The sequence below is a fragment of the Tenrec ecaudatus genome, chromosome 3 (assembly GCF_050624435.1).
Source record: "Tenrec ecaudatus isolate mTenEca1 chromosome 3, mTenEca1.hap1, whole genome shotgun sequence".
Lineage (NCBI taxonomy): Eukaryota > Metazoa > Chordata > Mammalia > Afrosoricida > Tenrecidae > Tenrec > Tenrec ecaudatus.
Window position 1 is genome coordinate 144,106,016 of NC_134532.1, and position 18,813 is coordinate 144,124,828.

General features: G+C 38.3%; 1 protein-coding gene across 1 annotated transcript in view; it reads left to right on the plus strand.

The window, feature by feature from the left end:
• Positions 1-18,813, plus strand: part of ANTXR2 (ANTXR cell adhesion molecule 2) — a 169,354-nt gene that overhangs the window by 81,805 nt on the left and 68,736 nt on the right. The window contains exons 13-14 of the mRNA XM_075544147.1: positions 9,299-9,340; positions 11,024-11,119. Coding sequence (XP_075400262.1) covers positions 9,299-9,340; positions 11,024-11,119 — 138 coding nt within the window. The remainder of the gene's footprint in view (positions 1-9,298; positions 9,341-11,023; positions 11,120-18,813) is intronic.

Genomic DNA, 18,813 nt, shown 5'->3' on the forward strand with positions numbered 1-18,813 from the left:
CTATTGGGACGCTTTCATCATTGCTCAGCTGGGAGGCCGTGCTGCTTGGGTGGCAGATTGGTTTTACTAATCAGATGGCAGACGTGAGAGTCCTACGGGCTGAGCAGACACTCCGCAGAATTACAGATGTAAGGCTAATGAGGTGGCAAACAAAGGCTTTCTGGAGTGTTTTCAATTAGAGTGTGTTATGCAGCTGCAAATAAATATCTGAATGCGCTGGACATGATAAATGCTTACTTTGCTCTTGTCCAGTGTCCTGGGCCAACATTTCCTATCATCGAGGTAAAACTGCAAGTTAATTTTTCCTTAGTGTCTTTAAGACATTGCATGAAGATCTCCTACATTGCAGTCTAAGAAGCTATTTGAAAAGTTATCTTTTTAAATGCCCAATTTACTTATAAGTAGGTGAAGCTTTCACGACCAGGGCATCTCTGAGTGGAGCTCTGTAGAGTCATTTGCTTAGCCAATAACAGCTGGCTGTTCTTCCTAAATCGTCAGAATGCTTCTGCATCTTTGTTGAAGAGGACTCCAGGTGCCTTTATTGAGTTACTTTGAGAACAGCCTGACTTTTTTTGGGGGGGATGCACAATAAAAACAGAAGGAATTTAAATTTTAATATGCTTTCTTTATACCATTAATTAAAGCAATTGGTGTTTGCTTTCCCCCCTGAAATGGAAACGAACGTCAGGACATGCGGCTTCCAGGCGCTGCTTTCTAACAGGGTCCTTTCTGAGCAGGGATCCATTCTTCCTGGTCCCAGGAGAGCTGCTTGGACAGGTCCCTTGCTTAACTCCTGACAGAACACACTCCAACACTTCCCGGTCTCTATGTGACATTATGAACAATATTTATTTTTCAGATTTCCGGCCAGTTATTTATTTGATCAGAGCAAAGAAAGCCTCTTTGAGCCGATGAGCCTGTCAGAGAGGAAAGGGGAGGGCAGAGGAGGGAACTCAGACCATATCTTGGTTTGATTGTTGAAAGCGTTGTGGTGTGTGAGGAAGAAGGGCTTCCTAAGTACTAATATTAAAAGAACTTTGCGTGTGCGCCTCTCAAAGGGAAAGCCTATCCTTACTTTTATCTTATCAAAAAGGAAAAAGGGGGATGAAAGGAAAGTCTGTATTTGCTGTAACCCAGAATCGAGAACAGGAAGAAGGGTTTCTCTGTTGTACACGGGCCCTTCTTGGGCCCCTACTTAACGTTGCTGATGAACTGGGTATTTCCTTTGTCACTGGCAAAACTCAGTCCTGAAATCCTGCTTGATCTGCAGTCGCTGTACAGTATCGCTCTCTCTCTTTTTCCACCCAAAGCAGTTCGCTGTTGACAGCTCTTTTCACTTTTTCCTGAATATCGGAACATATGATCGCATTAAGCTGGCTGCAGCCTCCAGTGCTGACATTTTCTAGCGCAGAGAATGCCCACATCACTCGAACATTTGAAAAGTGTTAATGAGCAGATCAAAAGGACTGTTGCCTGAAGCAGCTAATTTTTTTTTTCAAAGAAATCGGCTCTCCTCCAAACTGAAATCTTCATTCTAGCAGCTAAGTAGATGAGATGCGATTCTCCCCAATGATGATAATAACAAATAAAAAAAATTGGAGAAGAATCAAACTCTGCATATGGTTCATAAAGTGGTGAAAGTGTTTTCCAGAATCTTCAATACAGAGCTGAAGGATGCTAATGGAAAAAATCCTGGCAACCAGGCAATATTATGCCTTTTAAAATCTGCAAATTCTCATAAAATACGGTGCATATGAACACATCCTTTTCTGAAATGAATGTGTTCCTGCATTATTTAATGTAGGAATGTGGACTCTCAGAACTGTTTTAAAAATATATATAAATCACTAATAGTAAAGTTCCCCCCCCTTTTTTTTCATACACTAGGTTTAGTAAAATGTAAGGATTTCTGTTTGTGTGCCATTTTTAACTTTTGAGGCTAATGGCCTAAGATGGTTTTAGCTTTCCTTTGTTATGCCGGAGGGCATATTTAGAAATATTACACATCCTCCAAAAAACAAGTGCATTTTCATTTCCTGTTCCAATATGTCTAGGTGAGTGATGCTGGGCTTGCTAATTCATGCTATGCTTCTTTAAAATGGCTGAGGAGCTCTATCTTAGTTGTTTTAAGGTGTAAGTGAAACTAATCAGATGTATTTATCCATTCATCTCTCCATCTCTCCGGCCATCAGTTCCTTTGCCCCTCCTAACTCCACAAATCTCATTTTCCTCTGTGTCTTTTCCCTCTGAAGCCCAACTTCTCGTTAAGAAGACATCATGTGGCCGGAGTTTGAACTCAAGGTGTTTGAGTCACTGGACCTGTTATGGGGGTTTGAATCCTTAGAGTTATGGGAATTTGAAGATTCTCTCTTTATATTATAAAAAGGAATATGCACAGTAACTATACAAAATTAATCTGAGACTAAGAGAGAGATAAAATTTGCAGTCTCTAGCAGCACCAATGACGGGTGGTGTTTTTACAGCACAGAGCCTCAGCTCTGTCCCAGCTTCTGAGGGCATTATTGTCTGTAGATGTGGTTGCGCACATCTCTTAATGTACAGGAACACAATTTGGGGTGATTTTAAAGAACTCTCTTTCTGTTGTGAAGAAAATAAAGTATATTTTACACTCATGTGGATTTTAAAATTACTTAAGATTTATGCATGAGTTATACATTTGCTCATTCATAAGATTAATTATACAATACTGGAGAAATATACTTTATGGACAAAGGTGGATAGAATTACATATAGATAAATTTAATGGAAAAAACAGAAGCAAAAGAACTCGATGGACATATTTTGTTGTGGAATTTTTTATCATTGTATTTGAATTTTCATGTTGGAAGGGACCTACCATTAAGTCAATTTATTTCCCTTGTGAAGAAACTTGGGACGATCTTATGCCTTCCCATCTGCTATTGAATTCATTCATTTTCTGACTTTATTGGTTGTCAGAGAAAGATGATGTTTCATTATCTTTAAAATTAGCAATATTTGAGTTTCTTGGGAATCTGTCTTCATAGGTCTAACTGTCTAAACATATATCTAATTGGGTTTAAATCAGCTCAATGGGATCCAACAACAGCGTGTGCACCCTTAGTGTTTTTTGCATTGAAATTTGGAGGTGGATTATGGTCTTTTCTGATTTTTTGTGGCTTCATATTTCCTTAGTTTCACATGCAATCATGCGTGTAGCACTGGCTGTTGGTCAAACACTTCATTAGCCATTAATGATATTTATAAAGAATGTACACTCTTAGAGGGTGATATAAAGTCCCAAAATAAACATATATATTTAAGCTATTGAGGTACGAATGATTTAATTGTGTAGCAATATATATTTATAAATGCTTTAAGCTTTCTGGATAAAGTAATAGAACATTGGTAGACTATTGTGTAAAGCACGAGTGGAATTAAACATAGAAATAATACTTTATTTGAAGGTATCCAAATATTGTCAGTATGGCAGGAAGGGAGGTTCCTGTGTATGGGTGCGGATAGGAGGGGTGTTAGGACTGGCCTCTGGAGGGACCCACACACTGTGTTGGGGCATCTGACCATGAAAGTACAACAGCTGGCTGCACAGATGTGCTCAAAATGGCCTTTGGTTTTCTAGATCAGGGGTTGGCAAACTTCTGAGACAGAAAAGCCAAACCTGTCCCTCGCAAGAATTTAAAAATTATTCGTGGGTCATAAATATATTTTTACAAACACATGAAGTCACCATTATCTGAATAATCTCCTTTAAAAATGTTCAATTAAAAAAATTTTTTTTAAATGTTCAATTTTACTTCAAAGCCACATGTACCTACCAAAAGGGTTGTGTATGGCTCACGAGCCAGAGTTTGCTGGCTCCTAGTCTAGATCACTCCAGGGTCTCCAGCGAATGGAAAGAACATGACGATATTTCTTGTAGTGACGTTCGAGTGTGTCAGCAGCGGCTGTCTGAGAACTTTAACTTGAAAATAAGCAAAGTACAGAATACTGAGTACGGCCAAGAGAAGAAGAAGCAGTCATGGAGGGAGGGTATTCCTTGTTTCTAAGAATATATTATAGGACAGAATTGGGGATACTATTTGTGTTCCAAGATATTCATAGGCCACATCACAAGCAACAGATAATAAGCAGAGAATATTTCCATCAAGAAGTGAATTTTTATTTCAGCTTTAGTATAATGGATGAATGTACTTTGATGTTTGTTTAGTTGAGAATTTCCAAGAACACTTAGTGAAAATTCAGAGAGGTAAAACTGAAAGTGAGAACATGATTCGGAAGGTCCTTGTTGCCCTGGAGGCTTCGTTAGGTGCGTGTTGAACTGCAGCAAGGTGGATTGTTTTAACCCACCAGCCAGTTCGTAGGAGAGAACCCAGGCTATCTCCTCCTGGGTAGGTTTGAATGAGTTTCAGTAATTCCGTTATTCTGGTTGTGGGACAGTTATCCATGAGTCATTTGGATTCAGAAGTTGATGGATTAAGCTTGTGTTTGGAGGCTATTGGCCTGGTCACATAGGTGAGCTTGAGGAATAGATCCGACATAATTAAAAAGCTAGATGTGTCAAACATGACGAGCTCAGTAAGTAGAGCAGGTAGGTATTGATGCCAAATGATAGACATCAATTACCTGTAATTATAGGCTATCAATATATTTCATCAGAATTTATTAATTAAAATACTTAGAATAGTGCTGAGGGGCGGTATGGTATGGGTTCATCCGCTTTGTGTGAAAATCAGCTTCATTAAAGGGGAAATTTTTCGAAGTAAAGAGTTGCTTGCCAATGTGATAAATTGCTTTCTAAGGTAGTGGATTTCCCTTTATTGGAGACATTTCAGCATCACTGGAGTGCTAACTGGTAGGAAGCTTTTAGAGTATTGAAGCGTGGTTGGGTTCATATGGGAAGAACTATAGAATGTTGTACTAGGTGCTTTGAAGGTCCAGAGAAGGCTGAGTTTATGATTTTAGGTAAGACAAGATATCATAAACATCTTTCTCTCCCCTTGTCTTTTCTTTCTTTTTGTACATGCTGCATACTTATCTCCTCCCTCTTTTCTTCTGCCTTCCTTCATCCTCCTCACATCCTTTTTGTCTCACCACCTTCCTCCCCCCTTGTGGTTTCCTTTCTTTTACTCTTCCTGATAGCCCATTTTGTGTCTCTCTAGGAGTATAGTGAGGAACAATTCAGGCCCAGAGAATAATTTCAACAAACTCACAGTTTTGGGGAACAAGATAAAATGACAACTGCACCATGGTGATGTAGTAGTTATATTTTAGCCTGCTAACTACAAAGCCAGCAGTTCAAAACCAGAAGCTACTCTAAGGGAGAAAGATTGGGCTTTCTACTCTCATGAAAAGTTACAGTCTTGGAAACTCACAGGGGCAGCCCTACCCTGTCCTATAAGTTGATATAAGTTGGCATCCACTCGATGGTAATGAGTTTTCTTTTATTTTTTGGAGGGGGTGAAGTGGCTGACACCTGTGCATGTGCTCTGTTGTCAGGAGACTGGGGGAGTTCCTCAGAGTTGTGGACAGTGTCAAAGAATCTATAAGACCTGGTATGTGAGTTTGTGAGGTGGACTTATGGATTATACAGATATTTTGCTATTGCAATCGGAACAGAGTGGCATTAGGAAGAACGGGGATGAGGTGTGGGTGGGAACAGGGAGTTGACTTTTAAAAGAAGATGATTGTGCTGATTTTGACCTGGTTGAGTGTGAAATACTGACAGATCTAGTTTCTTTGGTTGTCTTTTGGACTCGTATGTGGATAATGAAATGAGAGTCTTCCTGATTATAAAGGAAGGATACCTGTCGCTTGATAAGCCTAACATTATTTTGCTATTCTGTATCATTCTTTTCCATATTAATCCTCCAGTGGCATTTATATATATACTATAAATGTTAACTAACTGGAAAAAATTCACAGATTTTTACCCTGCAAGATTCCTAAATAGAACTGCAATTATTTGCTTATTGCTCAAATCAAACTGAATTAAAATGGCTAAATAGAATTAAAATAGTTCATAATAGTATTTAAAAGAATTCAGTCCAACTAAATTACTATCCAATTATATGTACGTAGTTGTAGCTACTGTCTTATAATTGTATTTTCATGAGGGTGAGATCTAAACTAAAATTTCAGATGAAAATTTTAGAAATACAAACTGTCTGAGTTAGTTTTCTAAACACCACCAGAAAGATTATATAAGTATTTTATAAACTTTCAATTATAAAAAAATTTCAAACATGTTTAAACAGGTATTACTATAACGAATCTCCTACATCCCCTATTAAGATTTAGTGATTCTCAACCTATAGTCCATGTTATGCCATAATCCACTCTAAATTATTTTTATTCAGTTCTCAGAATCTCTTTATTTCATATAAAACTATTTCAGCATATAATTTAAAAAGATAAATAAGATTAAACAAAGCATACCCATAATAAAATGAATAAACCTAAATAGTAATCATATGGTATTCATTTTCAAAGTTACTATTAATTTAGAAGATTTAATAACAACACATAACAAAGTTGCTATTAGTTTAGAAGATTTAATAATAAGTCTGTCATTAGATGAACTGAAGCAATGATACTGTTAGTGATTGCTCTTAGAGCAGAGACATGGCACTTGCTCAAATGTTTTCTATCATTGTGGTGGAAAAGTCTAGATGCCCTTAGACCAGTAAAGAGGATTTCAAACTATGCCTCAGGCCTCTTTTCCTCTCAGTAAAGAATTAACTGTATAAGATTTCATGTGACGAGATACCGATTTACAATTCACAGGAATATTGGCTAAAACATTTATATCCAAGTTAGAAGATTTAAAAAAATAAGAGTATAGCCATTCCTCACTTACAGACATAATTAGGTTCCAAAGACTTGTTTGGCACCTCTGGTGCATTTCAGGATGCATACAGTGTAGTGGCCCCGCCTCTCTCCCCATATCATCTTTGGAAAGAGTTGGGGTTGGGGGTGGTGATAGTGGTCAGAGGTTTTCTTCACCTTTGCAGCAGCAAGAGTCTGCCACCATCATCTGGATGATTCGTCCTTTCCTCTCTGCCCAGGAGACCGGTGTCTGGTCGGTGGCTGCAGGGCTTACAGCTAGGTGAACTCTAGGCACATAGAACCTATGGAGGCTGCAGAAGTAGTAGAGAGACTTTTATGGAGGAAGACACACCCACACACACACACAGACACACACACAGACACACACACACACACACACACACACACACACACTTTCCACCCCCGGCCTCCCCATTCATGTGGCTTCTGCTCCCACCACATTCTCATGGCCTGCCTCTTCCTGCCTCTGGTTCAAGGTCTCTGGGAGCCTGGCCCAGCTTCCCTGATGTCAGGAAATCTCTCCCTCCTTTTTGCCCTGTCAACTGGACTCCTCCCATTTAGTTATCAAGTGCTTTACTATGGTCATCAATGGGAAGCATTGATGGCCAAATAATTGCCAAGGGAGGAGAAGTTATATACCAATTTTCATATCTCATCCAAACAAGCTCAATTTTTTTTCATGATCAACTTATGAAAAACTGTCAATGACACATAGCAGGGATATTTTGCTAGGAAAATGGACTTACTGGAAACAGTTTGGTTCTGACATTGGAAGAACCATCTACTTAATACAACAAAGTAGACACTATAGTCTTTGGGTCTTGCTATTCATTTATCAAATGAAGCGAATAAACCTGCGGCACCTTGTTGTGGGAGCTGCTGTTGAGTCGTCATCTACGTCGTGTGCAGTGGGATTGGCTGGAAAAAACATGCAACACAACTTCAAGAGGCTGTCCTCCAGTGACCTGACACCTCTGAGATACATCCTAAGTGGACAAGCAAACACCAAACAGAACAAACCAAACCAAAGATACAGACAGTTCAGGAAACCAGATCAGGTCCAGCCTGCATCATAGTGGGGGACTGACTGGCAAAGTTTTAACTGTTCAAGTCAGATTTATGTCTTTGATCTTCTATACTCATCTCTCCAAAGCTCTCTGTTTAGTAACCACTTTCCTTTCATTCCTCAATTGTAGATAGAGGGAGTTCTCCAGAGTCTTATTTCCTATGTAGTTAGTTCCACAACTGAATCTTGGGTTCCCACTGTCACCCATAACCTTCTATACAGAGGGTTCTCACAATTTAGGCTCTGATACTAGTCCCTCTGACTTGGGATTATTTGGTTTACCATCCTTCAGTGCCTGATGAAAGTGTGCTTTTTCCATGTGGACTTTTTTGACATCTCTTAAATGATTTCTCTTTTGTTTTGTTATTGTGTGATTCTAGGTTTAAATATAGCTGACTTCCCCCAGAGTGAATCCATTTTCCAAAGATGATGTTCTTATTGCATGCCATTGAGTTGATTCCAACTCATTAAGGCTTAGGAAAAGCTGAACAACTTCTATAACAAAAAAAAGTTGTGTGCTGTCATTCTGCCTTTATGGTATTGGTTTAGTAATTACAGGCCAGAATAAAACCATACCCAAGGTGAATGGGGGGTGGGGCAGTGGCATGACATGGAGTGGAAATCTATGTCCATCTGCAGACAATTGGGGTCATAAGGAAGAGATGAGCCAGTCAGGGTGCTGTATAGCACTGATGAAACACACAACTTTCCTCTAGCTGTTTGGTGCTTCCTTCCCCCCACTATCATGACCTCAATGCTATCTTACAAATTGGATCAGACAAGAGCATGCACACTGTTACAAATAAGAGCCTGCAACACAGGGAATCCAGGATAGATAAACTTCTCAGGGCCAACAAGGAGAGTAGAGATACCAGGAGGATTAGAGTAGAGTGGGGGAAGAAAGGGAGAATCAATCACAAAGATCAACATAGAACCCCCTCCCAGGGGGATGATTAATGGAAAAGTGGGTAAGGGGAGATGGAGGACGATGTAAGATATGGAAAAAATAATCTATAACTCATCAAGGGTTCGTGAGGGAGGGTGGCTGAGGGAGGGAGGGGGAAGAAATGGGGAGCTGATATCAGGGGCTCAAGTGGGAAGAGAATGCTTTGAAAATGATGATGGCGGTGTATGTGCAACTGTGCTTGACATATTGGAGAAATATATGGATTGTGATAAGATATATAAGAGCCCCCCCCCAAAAGCATTAAAAGACAAAACAAAATTAGTCATAGGATAGGCCTGATTCAAAGAGAAGAACATTAATATTGGGGAGTCAGATTCATTGGGGGACACCTTTGAAGCCACTAAAGTGTTTTGCCAATCTAATGATTTTTACACATTTTGTAACTTAAATTTTTATACATCTGTTTATTTTATTAACAGGTTATTAAGGATCCTCCACCACCACCCCCTGCACCGAAAGAGGTAAATGTCCAATAATGCATTTGTGGTACTTTGTTGTTTTAATTTTAATTTAAAGTTGGAGGACTTAAATTTTCTGTAGAAGATTATGATAGCTATATATTAAATATAAAATTTATTCGAGTCAGTTGTTAGTTGTAATCTTACAATTTTTTTAATGTGATAATGGGATGGCACTTTCACACATTGGTAAAATGTAATGATTTAATAAAATAATAATTTAATAAAATCATCTAATTAAAACATATTAATGATTTAATGAACTTTTAAGAAGTCCATATTCTAATATTTCTATTGTTCTCATATATTAATATCTCTTGTATTTAATTTTTAAAAGTTTAGATGATACAAAAATAAGTCAAAATATACTGACAGTTGGGTTCCAGTGCATAAATCCACAGGTCTCTTCCACATAGACACCATGTAAACATGTCTCTGTCACCAGTGGATGGCTGTAGACAAGCTGCCTCAGTCTTCTTGTCTTAGTCTTCTTAGGGTGCCTTTAAAAATAAAAAGGTCCAATCAAAACTGAACAGTGGCTTCCTAGCTATCTGTACTAGCCAGTTCAATTCAAGGCAGAGAGGTTAGCTCAGAAGCATACTGTGTCTGTAATTCACTGTTTCAAAGGGATAATCTTGATAGATTGTCTCAAGGGATACAGTACATTCATGGGGACTTATGGTGAGATGTTCCACAAGATATTTAACATGGTACTAGTTTAAACTAGTTTGTAAAAGTTTAAGAGCTGCGTTAGTGAGGAAAATACCGGTCAGGTGGCACTGAGGATGTCTTTTTCCATCACAATGCACCTGCATCTGCCGAGAGGGGCAAAGGCTGTGCGATGCAAGTCTAACCGGAAACCTCCCTAACTGTCCTACATCCCTGATTTTGCCTTTTCTGATTTCTTTTGATTCCAAAACTCAAAGAAAATTTAAGCGAAGCCGTCTTGAGGGGGCCAATGCTGCCATTTTGTCATGGTTGAAATCTAAGCGTGCAGGATTTTGGCACATTAGTTGGAGAGGTTGATACACTGCCTCCACAACTGTAGACCTAGATGGAGGATATCGTCAGAAAGAGCGACTTCACATTTGGACACCTGTTTAATAAACATTTCTATGATTTTGTTGCAGTGAACTTTGACTTGTTCTTGTATATCTGGCCATTTCAAATGTTAACCTTTCCTTTAAAGTGATCATTACTTCTATAGTACCTGTTTGTTTGATGATGTAAATCTATCAACATGAAATATGGTATGCATTTTTGTTGTAAATTTTCAAAGTTTGTTAACAGCTTATCTTCTTAGTTCAGATTTCACAAAGATCAGTGTATTCATGGTTTAAATGGGTCTTGAAGTGCTATTCTGCTTTTTATGTGGTATATCTTCAAATACAGAGTCATTAATAGATAATGATGTTCATGGTTAAGGAGCAAGTTCTTGCCATCAAAGAGCGGAATAAAGATAATTCTAAATACCGAGGAAGGGCAGAAGGCCTTGCAGCCTCTAGAACTCCACCTGAAATGTATGCATACATGCATAAATACATGCAGTTCACATGCCGAGGTTCACTACAGTTTTCCCCATTTCAATAATATTATTTAGAAAAGCTTTCCAATGTAAATCAGTTCTGAATATAAACTATTTTAAGAAATCAATATTTTTCCCCTCCCAAATTTATATCTGCCAAGGTGGAGGAAGAAGAACCAATGCCTACGAAGAAATGGCCCACTGTCGATGCTTCCTATTACGGAGGTAGAGGAGTTGGGGGAATCAAAAGGATGGAGGTTGGTATTATTCAAAAAACAGAAGCTGTTACTCATCTGAAATATGCATTTCTGGGACTACTAAGTAATGGAAACTGTACTTTTCATGGTTCAATGTCTTAGTGTCATGTTTTATACTTCACACTGGCTCTTTTCTGGATCATTTTTTTCCTCTCTCTCTAAGGAATCATCCTTTCCATTTTGAAACCGTTCACGAACAGCTGTGTTCACTAATCAAAGGATTACATTGATAAAACCTCTGAGTTCCAAAGAGCAAAACAAAACTAGGGCTTTTCTCAAGATTTTGGAAAAAACATCACTGCACAGAATATCAGCTTTGAGGCAGCCAAGCTCTTGACGCGGCAACACTGCTTGCCTTTGAGCAGTTCCCAGGGCCCTCTAATATTTGAGAACATCATAAACTATTCAGCAGCATGGACCTGACCTTATCCCACATGTACAGGAAGCACATCTAAAGTTTTTTTTAACAGTTTTCTGTTACCAATTATAAGCTATAATGCTTAATATTAATTGTCATTTGTAGAATTCATTGATTTGAATTGAAGAATGATTTTATATGGTAAAAATCAAAAGGGTTTTCTCAAAACCACAGAAATGTTTTTGAAAGTGATGGATTCATTGACAGTAAGCAATCATTGCCAGTTCTGAGCACTTACCAGCAACATAGACTGGCCAGCCTATCACCCTGGAGAGCAATTTGAGAAATGTTTTCATTGGCATATTGAATTTATTATTAAGCACAGATCATATATAGCCTTCCCTTCTTGTTGGATTGACAGCTGCTGTGCTGTTGACTTTAACTAATTTGATACATAATAAAATGAACTGTTCTCTGGCCCCTTGGCATCATTGACCACCCTTGTGGTCTGGTTCATAATTGCGGTTACTGTGCCTCCTAGCTCCCAGAGAGAGTCTTTCTCGCCCTCCTTGGCCCTGTGTGTCACCAAATATGATGTCTCCTCTAGTATTTGATGCCTCCCCCTGATGTGTTTGAAGTAGTGAGTTGGACAATATCCTATTGTGACCTGTAAGATTTCCATTAGCTAATGTGCAGAGGAAAATCACCAGGCCCTTTCCCCCCTAGCCTTAGTTCCCGCTGGGTAATCCCACTGACCTTTGAAATACCAGTGGCACAGTTTCTAGCATCACAGTTAATTTCTCTCATTTACTCTAATTTTACTTCTTGATAAGAAAGATGTTCATGTATTTTGTAAATCATTTTACATGCCTCCCATCGTTAGATCTAGTTTCTCCCATTGCTGCTCACAAAAATCAAGAAGTTAATTAACAACACTCAACTATTATACTTCTCTCTTTTCGGTGCAATTTACCATCCCAAGAAGAGTTTTTTTCCCCCAAGAGGTCTAGACATATGTAACATGATTGCTATCACTTAAGTGTTTATTCTGACAGTGATTCTCACTCTCCTGACCTCATGAGAACATCATAGCGGAGCACCACTTCCTTGTTGAAATAGCTCCTACGGAGGAACCTCTCTAATAACAAGCTACAGGAGAAGGCAGATGCTAACACTAAACAAAACCAACAAAGCACAACTCCCCTGCCATCCAGTGTAAGCCATTTCATAGCAATCCTATAAAAAGTTTCCAAGGCGATAAGACTTCAAGAGAGCGGCCAGCCTCCACTCACTCTGTAGGAGTGGCTGGTACTGTTGTCAGCTGTCTCACTCTTAGCCCACAGCAACACCCCATTGGAGCAGATATTATATATATATATTTCCGTGTGGGTAATTGGGGATATCAAACTGTACAAGAGAAAATAGTTCACTTAAAAGTGTAGTTTTGACTCTCACTCACTCACTCTTGCTCACTCACTCACTCACTCATTCAATCACTCTCACTTGCTCTCACTTACTCTCCCATTCACTCTCTTACTCTCTCAGTCACTCAGTCACTCACTCACTCTCTCACTCACTCACTCACTCACTCTCACTCACAAAATAAAAAGAAAATAGTGTAGCTTTAGAAAAAATAGTTCACTTGATAGTCTAGCTCTTGTAACTTGTCCCAGAAGGAAGTCTATTTTCCTTCCACTTGGGGTTGGTGTGGAATTCTATGATTGGAGGAATAGGGTAAAAATGAATATGGCAAAGATTCATGAATATATTATTAGAAACAGACATCTTAATATGAGCATACAATTTATTTTCACCTTATTTAGTCTCATTCCAAAATATGTATATGCAAACAGGCTATATGTAAGAGAGTAAATGGCTTTGTGGTATATAGTGAAATATGCTCATTGGTTTGTATAGATGAGAAGAGTCCCACTTTGTGATATTTATTTCCTAATTTTTTTAAATTTAAAAATTAACATGCACTACTTTTAAACTCAAAATGATAAATTTAATTCCCTTTTCAATAAAATACAACACAAGAATAAGGCAAGGTTATGTAAAAACAAAACACAACATAACATAACACAACTCAAACTCACTGCTTTGAGTCAATCCCCACTCATACCAATCCTAGAGGACAAAGCAGAGTTGCCTGCATGGATTTCTGAGACTGTGAATACTGATGGGATTAGAGAGTCTCATCTTTTTTTTAAAGCGTTTGAACTGCTGACCTTGTGATTAGCAGCCCGATTCATATGCCACTATGCCACCAGAGGTCCTCATCTATGTTAGTGTGCAGTATATGCATGATTAACGCTCCACTGGAAATACTAGGGGGTGTGTAAAGCCACATTTTTCATTGGCCACTATTCTAATGTTCCAAAACATGAGGCCTCTTTGTAAATAAAAAGGAAGAGGGTGCATTAGCCCTCATATGGACCCCGAACTTAAAAGAATGTTTGTTGAGCAAAAGAATCAAGATTCGTGCACCTCCCATCCAAGTTTCAAGAGTTTTTGGCTCTTCATATGTGTAGGAACGGGCATGGCTCTAGCCCGTTAGTACTGCTCAACGGAAAGAGAAGGCAGAGACTTCGAGGGTCACCGTGAGCATGAACGATTGATAGCAGTGGTTTGGTGTGGCTTTCACATCTTCCCTAAGGAAGAACATTTGTGAATAGGACTTAGCCACTTTTAACCACCGTGAGGCTTATTAGTCTGGGCTAATATTGACTATTGGAGGAATTATTCCTTCAATTTATACGATTGAGGAAACAGTGGAAAAGCAAGTGTGGGCATTTTAAAGGCATACACAATATATTTAAAAATTTGTACCTGTTCACATACAATTCTGCTATTCCATCCCATTGAGTGGAATTATAAGATCATCAATGCTATCAGCTCTCCCCCCCCCACTCTTCCACACGCTCTCTTCCTGTACCCTCAGGGAACCATTCCTCCTGTTAGAGAACCCTTCTGAAAGAGTAACAGGAGTTTCTGACCTAAATGTACTGAACCATCTTCAATATACAAATGAACATATGTAAGTAAATCTAACATACTTAATGGGGTAAAACACATAAAAGCCACAATAGTAAGGGGAGGAAGTATTAAAGAACTAGAGGATAGTATGTGGTCTATCAGTGCCATGCTGCCCCTGGATTTACCATGCCTTCCCTGTGGTCCTTCCGAGAGGGACTGCTGTATAAGATACGGCGGAAAACAAACTATTATCGAAACCAAAACCAGAAGAAGGGTTCCTAGGGTGTATGGTGAGGGAGGGAGGGTGGGAGGCCCCAAAAGGGAACTGACATCAAGGAGCTCGAGAAAAAAAGAAAATGTTTTTGAAACTGATTGTGGCAGCAATTGTACAATAGTGCCTGATGCGATTGAGCTATGGAATGGTATGATATCCGTCAGAACTCCCCATAACATGATTAAAAAAATTCAACTAAACTTATGAACTATGACTGAGAAATACCTATTAATTTAGAATATATTCATTAAAGTTGGGAATTAGGTGTTAGTAAAATTTTGTTAGTATGAATTTTGTGTGGAAAAATAGAAAATTCTTAGAGAAGAGGGTGATTTAGCTGTCTCTAGTGGCTTTTTAGCTGTCTCTAGTGGCTTAAAAAACAACAAAAAGAAACTCAGTGTAGAGGAAAAGTACAAAAAATATATGAGCAAATCTGAGTTAAAGAACGAATCAGCATAACTGTGATTATTTTAGGGTAGAATATAAATTTGCCTAATTTTTCTTACTCCTGTCTATTAAATATTTAAACACTATCGTGATGGCAATTTACAGAAGGATGTAGCTCAGTTGATGGTAATAACAGCAGTGACTCCAACTCATCCCACAATGCCTAGTGACTTCAAATATGTGCCTGCCAATTCAGCACGAAACCGATCTTATTTCTTTTCTCAAGAATGAAATTACCCCTCTATGATACAACCCCACAGCCATCCAAATGTGATCTGGAAGTAATAAGATTTTATTGTTTAATAACGAAAGCCAGGTAGAGTTGGAAACATTTAGTTCTCAATTGTAATATAGCTATCAAGCTTAACATTTACTTTTTTTTTCTTCTACATAATAGAAAGTCCAGATGCATCAATTCATCTGTCTCACTTTGGCTATTTATACTTGTTATTTTTCCAACCTTTTTATTTCCTTAATGTGGTCAAATTAAAAATATATTCAAATTTATATATATGTGTATAGATCATCTCTTTAAGAGTTTTATGAAAACTATAAAGTATCACTTAGTCTCCTAAATTGATCCTAAGTTTAGATTTAGTGAGAAATGTTTGTTGTATTGTTTATGGTGGTAGTGATGGTGATGAAAGAAAAACTAGCTTGTGGACTCCCACTAAAGACTTTTCCTCTGAGTCCTTAGCAACTCTAGCTTTATCAAGTGTGGTCTGTGGACTGTTAAATCCACAGAACTCTCGCTCACCTGACTTCCTGCTCATTGTCTGAAAGTGTTGCCTGTAATAGCTAAAATCACGATACAATTGACTTTATTTCTGCTATTTCAGTTGTAATGGCAATCTATTATCTCTAAATAAATTTAATTTAAAACTATTTCTACATATAAATGCATTTCTACTTTTATTTACTTCTCTGTGTTACAAACTGAATGTATTTACTAATTGTGTTTCTCTTTTTATTGATTTTTCCCTTAAAATTGAGATTTTGCAACTTTAAGGATATGCATCTTGCCTTGAAAGGTTTTTTTTTTTTTTTTTGCGTGTGGATTTCTTTTTGCTACCTTATTATTGTTGTATTGGGTGAAGGTTTACAGAGCACATCAACATTTCATATGCATCTTTTTCAACTCATCCATTTCAATACTTTCGGTGTACCATCATCCACCCCACCCCTTTCTTTCTTACTTTTCCTGTTTCTATTCCTCCTTCTTTCATAATCTTGAACATGGTACTTGGGTAAATTCTGCTCTTTGATCTCAAAAGGTTGGTTTTCCTAAGGTGTGCATTTTGTTTTTAATTAAATTTTTCTGTACCTAAAGAGTTTATAAGTTTTAGTTTATTTGAGTGAAGGCCTGTGATTTGAAAGAGAAGGTAATTTCTCAGGAAGGAAAGGTAACTCTTAGCTCTACAGGTTTAATGGTGTTTAAAACAATTTTAACAACCTCATAAAGAATAGTCAAGTACCACTGATCAAACTACCAGATAAAGATACATTTTAATGACTCAACAGGGTCCATTTGAAATTGAAGGCCTATTTTAAAAATGTAGTAACAAAAGAAAAGAGAAAACATCTACAAAAATCCTTTTCAAAGAGCTGTGAAAAGTCTTTCTATGAACAGTGATCATTTGCATTTCTGCCACTGACTCAGGGCATTGAAATGCTTTGATGAGCATTTAATTTTTTTTTCCTTCATAGATGTCACTTAAATACGATGAGTCATGTATGTGTCCCAGTTAGCCCTTCTCAGTTCTTTTTATAGTCCAATTTTCCTTATCTTTGTGGTTTTGAGAAATGACCTTGGTTTTCATAAGTCCTTCTAAACACTGTGTAATTGGGAAATGTTCTTAGCCAGGGGCCAAATCTTTTGCACGTGATGACACATGAAACGTTGGTGCAGCCAGCGTTTGCCCTAGTTCCAGTTCCTTGCAAGATAAGAGTCATAAGACTGTTGTTTTCAATGCGAGGGGTTTTCAGGAAAAGAAATTCTCTAGAGTTTGTGTCCTTTTGGGGGTCTTCTTTTCAATGCAGAATCTTTTCAAAGTTGTCAGTGAAAATTTCACATGCCAAAAAGACTATTTATAAGGACAAACTATTTAAATCATACCTTTTGCCTTGATCAAATTTGATGAAAAATTTGAAAGGAGCAATTAAGTCCTTTGTATAAAATATATTTGTAAAATTCAAACTTATTAATCACTGTTTAACAACTTTTATATGGTTTAGGCTCAGATCCAAGATCAGCTACTTCATGACTCCATGGCTTTGGGTAGATCAGTGACGCTCTCAGTGACTTGCTTTCCTCCACTGAAAATATAGTATCTATCTCATTGTGTGGATTAATTGGTACATAAATACAGCAGATAGGTAGCTGCCATTTAATTGACTCGTGTGATTTATGGTGACCTTACATATAAAAAACCAAAATATTACTTCATTTTGCATCCTATTTATAATCACCAGCATTTTGAGTCCAGTACTGCTCCTATTGTGCCTATTCATCCCACCAAGGACCACCCTCCCCTGCCTGCACCTTTTCTTTCACCCACGATGTATCTTTATTTGGCAGTTACTCCCTACTAATGATGTATCCAAAGCAAGTGAGTTGGAAATTGTGCTGTGGCGATCCATAAAGTGTTCACTGCGCTGCTCAGAAGTGTTTCTTTTTATCATTATAATTTCACCATCAGTTTCTCCCAGGATCATCATTGTAAGTGGTTATTTGTTGACCTAGTAAGGGATCGTGCCCAACTGGAGGGCAGAATTGCAAACTGTCATATTTTTCCTATATAAACAAATGAACTCCTGATTTGAAACTATGGAAAAATAGTTGTTTCAAATTTAATTTATTCCAGATATTTATGGAAGAACTGCCCCTGCACCCCCCCCCCTCCCCTCAGGATCTCAGTGTTAAGTACAGAGTAGTGAGAAACACATTATAGCAAAAGGAGAATTTGTTAAGTCAGCAGTCCGTCAACAACACAAACAACTGCCACCTGACTGGCGGTGACCTGACAGGACAGGGTAACACTGCTCCGGTCGATTTCTGAGATTCTAACTCTTAGCAGGAATAGCCAGCCTCATCTTTCTCCTCCTGAGCAGATGGCGATCTCGAACTCCTGATCTCTGTTTGGTAGCACAAAGCACAACTCACTAAGGCACCAGGGAGTCCTTAGGTGGTGCAAATGGTTAAGGCCCCTATCCTAAAATCCCAAACTCAAACTCCATGGGATACAAGGGGATTCCAATTCATAATAACCCTATAGGACAGAGTAGAATTGTCCATTGGGTTTCCAAGGCTGTAAAGCTTTTTTGGAAGCTAAGTGCCTCATCTTTCACCTGCTGAGTTTTCCAGTCTCTTGCTTAGTGACCCAGTACTCAACCCATTGTCCTACCATGACTCCTTGATGACATAAACATTTGTTTTTTAAAGTCTACCCAGAGGTGCCTCAAACATAAGCGTAGTGATCTACTTCTAAGTATGCCAGCCACTGAAAACCTTTTGGGGCAGAGCCCTATTCCAAAGCACCCGAGTCAGAATGAACTGGGTGGCAGTTGCTTTTTGTATGTTGTGTTTGCATACAGTGTCCATTTCTTTTCCCTTTGAGATCGTGAACCAAAGGACCA